This window comes from Onychostruthus taczanowskii, unplaced genomic scaffold (assembly GCF_017590055.1).
Source record: "Onychostruthus taczanowskii isolate IOZ18803 unplaced genomic scaffold, ASM1759005v1 scaffold1345, whole genome shotgun sequence".
Classification (NCBI taxonomy): Eukaryota; Metazoa; Chordata; class Aves; order Passeriformes; family Passeridae; genus Onychostruthus; species Onychostruthus taczanowskii.
The window spans coordinates 2,570-6,152 of record NW_024498513.1 but is presented as its reverse complement, the minus strand read 5'-3'; the positions used below and the strand labels follow the sequence as shown (position 1 = coordinate 6,152).

The window sequence follows — 3,583 nt, the reverse complement described above, 5'->3', positions numbered from 1 at the left end:
CCGGGGCCGTGGCGCCGCTGCAGTTCGCCGGCGTGGCCGAGGTGGTCGGGGCCGGCCGGGCGGCGTTGGCCATCGGGGTGATGCAGATGTTCGAGAGCGTGGGGTCCCTGCTGGGGGCGCCCCTGGCGGGTACGGGGGGGTTGGGGGGTCTAGAACTCAAAGGTGGGGAGTGGGCGGAAATGGAGGGGGTTGGGTGAGCTAGAACCCGACACGGGGAGCACCCAAGGATGGGCTAAGCGGTCATGGATGGGTTGGGTCACCTAGAACACAACATGGGGGGGCACACAAGCCTTGGACTGGGGGTTCCACTTGGGTTGGATGACCCAGAACCCATTGGGGGAGCACCCAAGCCTTGGGTGGGAGTTCCAGTTAGGTTGGGTGACCTAGAACCCAATGGGTGGGCACCCAAAGATGGGCTGGGTGATCACGGATGGGTTGGGTGACCTAGAACACTTTGGGGGGCACACAAGGCTTGGGTGGGGGTCATGGATGGGTTGGGTGACCTAGAACACTTTGGGGGGCACACAAGGCTTGGGTGGGGGTCATGGATGTGGGTGGTGTCATGGGTGGGTTGGGTGACCTAGAACACTTTGGGGGGCACATAAGGCTTGGGTGGGGGTCATGGATGGGTTGGGTGACCTAGAACACTTTGGGGGAGCACACAAGGCTTGGGTGGGGTCACGGATGGGTTGGGTGACCTAGAACTCACTGGGGGAGGAACCAAAGGGTGGACCAGGGGTTCCAGTTGGGTTGGGTGACCTAGAACCCATTGGGGGAGCACCCAAGGGTGGGTTGGGGGTCATGGATTGGTTGGGTGACCTAGAACCCACCATGACCCTTCATTTGGAAGGTTGACAATGGGGTTGGGTGATCTAGAACCTACATTTTTGGGGGTTCCAGACCCCCCCCCCAACGCTGCCATTTTCCCCAGGCTGGCTGCGGGACGTCACCGGCGACTTCACCGTGTCCTTCCTGGCGGCCGGCGCCTTCCTCCTGGCCGCGAGCCTCCTCATCCTCACCCTGCCCCGAGCCCCCCCTGAGCCCCCCCGTGTGACCCCAAAATGCGGCCCCGGCTCTCGTCCTTTGGGGGGGCTGGGGAGGGACGGTTCTAGGTGCACCAATGGGGCGGGATTTGGGGGAGGGGAAGGTCAGAGGGACCCCCCAAAATTTGGGGGGAGGGTGTGGGGGTGTTCTAGATCACCCAACCATTGGGAGGTCAGTTCTAGATCACTCATTTGGGGTTTCCATGTTGGGGGGATTCAGTTCCAGGTCACCCAAGGGAGCTCCCCAATTTTGGGATCCCCAATTTTGGGATTCTCAATTTTGGGGTCCCCAATTTTAGGACCCCCAATTTTGGGATCCCCAATTTTGGGGGAAGATTCCGGGCGGGGTCGGTTCTAGGTCACCCAAATCAGGTTTGGTTCTAGACCACCCAAGTGAATTTTGGTCAAACCAAGACTTTATTCCATTGGCTGCTGCCGGAGGGGGGGCGTGGCTTTACTGAGGGGGCGTGGTTCTGCTGAAGGGGTGTGGTTTGCCGAGGGGGCGGGGCTAAAGGGTGGAGTGTTTGGGGGGAGGGGTCCGGGCGAGCTTCTCGGGGTTGTCCGAGGCCATCAGGGAGATGTCGCGGAAGATGTCGAGGTAGGTGTCGTCACCTGGGGGGGGCAGGGGAGGGGACCCCCGAATTGGGACCCCAAAAATCAGGGATCCATCCCAAAATCCAGAGATTCCACCCCAAAACTCTCACGTGAATCCTCCAAAATCCGAGAATCCACATGAAATTCCAATCCCTCCTCCAAGGCCACCCCAAACTTGAGAAACCTCCCTGAGGATTGGAGGACCCCCCCAAAAACACCCCAAACCCCCCAAAACTCTGCCCCTGATGCCCCTCAGGACCCCTCAAATCCAGGGATCCCCCCCAAAATCCCAGAGACCCCCCCCAAACCTACTGGTCTGTCCCTGGGCCACCTCCAGCTCTCGCATCTTGGCCAATCGCAGCCTGGGGGGGGATTTGGGGGGTCAGATTTGGGGGGGTCAGATTTGGGGTGCCCCCCCCCACCCAAGGGCGCCCCCCGGGGGTCTCACAAGGTGACGATGTCGGCGTTGGCCAAGTCCATGGCGATGGTCAGGGGGTCCCTCCCGTCCGCATCCACCGCGTTGACGTCGGCCCCCCGCTTCAGGAACAGGCAGGCCAGGCTGGAATTTGGGGAGGGGGACATCGAGGGGACATTTTGGGGACATTTTGGGGGACATTCGGGGGACATTGGGGTTGGGAGGGGATGCTGGGATTCAAGGGGACGCAGCGAGGTTGAGGTCACCCATCCAGGTGCTGACTGAGGTGGGCCCTGCTTAGCTTCCCATGTGGAAAATTATGCTAGGGACCCCACAAAATGGGGTGACTTTTGGGAGATTTGGGGGGTTTTGCACCCCCAAAAGGGAAAAGGGACCCCCAGTAATGGAATAGGGACCCCCAAAAATGAAATAGGGACTCTCTAAAAAAACACAGACCCCCAATAATAAAAGGCAAACCCTCTAAATGGAAAAAGCACAGCCCAAGAGAACAGGGACTGCCCCGCCAAAGGTATTTAGGCACTACCCCCAAATAGCAGCACCCCAAAATCAGAACAGGAACCCCTACAAAAGGCAATAACAACTCCTAAAGAGCAGCAGAACCCCCAAAATGAAATAAACCACCCTCCAAAAAAAGAGGGTGAACCCTCTTCAAATAACCCATTCAGGTCACCCATCCAGGCACTGACCAGGGCAGACCCTGCTTAGCTTCATCCACATCCGCTTTAGGGGTGAGAGGTGCCACCATTCACCAAATGGGGGTGAATGCAGGGCCCCCTCCCAGTCCCTCCCAGTTGCTCCCAGTTGCTCCCAGTCCCTCCCAGTTCCCTCCCAGTCCCTCCCAGTCCCTCCCAGACCCTCCCAGTCCCTCCCAGTCACCGTAGCTGGACCAGGAGCAGTAGAGAGCCTGGGTCCCTCCCAGTCCCTCCCAGTTGCTCCCAGTCCCTCCCAGTTGCTCCCAGTCCCTCCCAGTCGCTCCCAGTCCCTCCCAGTCGCTCCCAGTACACACCCGGTGTGTCCCAGCATGGTGGCGTGGTGCAGCGGCCCCCGGCCGCGGCTGTCGCTCTGGTTGACGCTGGCCCCGTTCTGCAGCAGGAACTCGCAGGCCAGCAGGGAATTCTCGGGGAAAGGGGGGAGGGGGAGAGGCTCAGGGATCCCTCCCCAAAAGAGGAACACCCTCCCAGTGCTCCCAGTTACCACGAGCACGGCCTCCAGCAGCGGGGTGCTGCCATAACCTCCCACAGGACCCCCCAAAACCCCCCAGGGAAGAGCCCCCCCAGACCCTCCCAGTGCTCCCAGTTACCACGAGCATGGCATCCAGCAGCGGGGTGCTGCCATAACCTCCCCCAAAACCCCCCAAAGCCCCCCAAAGAGCCCCCCCAGACCCTCCCAGTGCTCCCAGTTACCACGAGCATGGCATCCAGCAACAGGGTGCTGCCATAGCCTCCCCCAAAACCTCCCAAAACCCCCCACGGACCCCCCCACACCCCCCCCCCGCTCCCCCCTACCACCC

The 3,583-nt window shown here is 60.8% G+C and overlaps 1 protein-coding gene across 1 annotated transcript in view; it reads right to left on the bottom strand.

Annotated features, from left to right (window-relative positions):
* Positions 1–1,498: 1,498 nt before the first annotated feature.
* Positions 1,499–3,583, bottom strand: part of LOC121332044 (arf-GAP with coiled-coil, ANK repeat and PH domain-containing protein 1-like) — a 4,632-nt gene continuing 2,547 nt past the window's right edge. Inside the window, exons 3-6 of the mRNA XM_041397065.1 lie at positions 3,080–3,189; positions 2,086–2,196; positions 1,950–1,999; positions 1,499–1,655 (exon numbers count right to left, since the gene is read on the bottom strand). Of these exons, the coding sequence (XP_041252999.1) occupies positions 1,552–1,655; positions 1,950–1,999; positions 2,086–2,196; positions 3,080–3,189 (375 nt within the window). The 3' untranslated portion in view covers positions 1,499–1,551. The remainder of the gene's footprint in view (positions 1,656–1,949; positions 2,000–2,085; positions 2,197–3,079; positions 3,190–3,583) is intronic.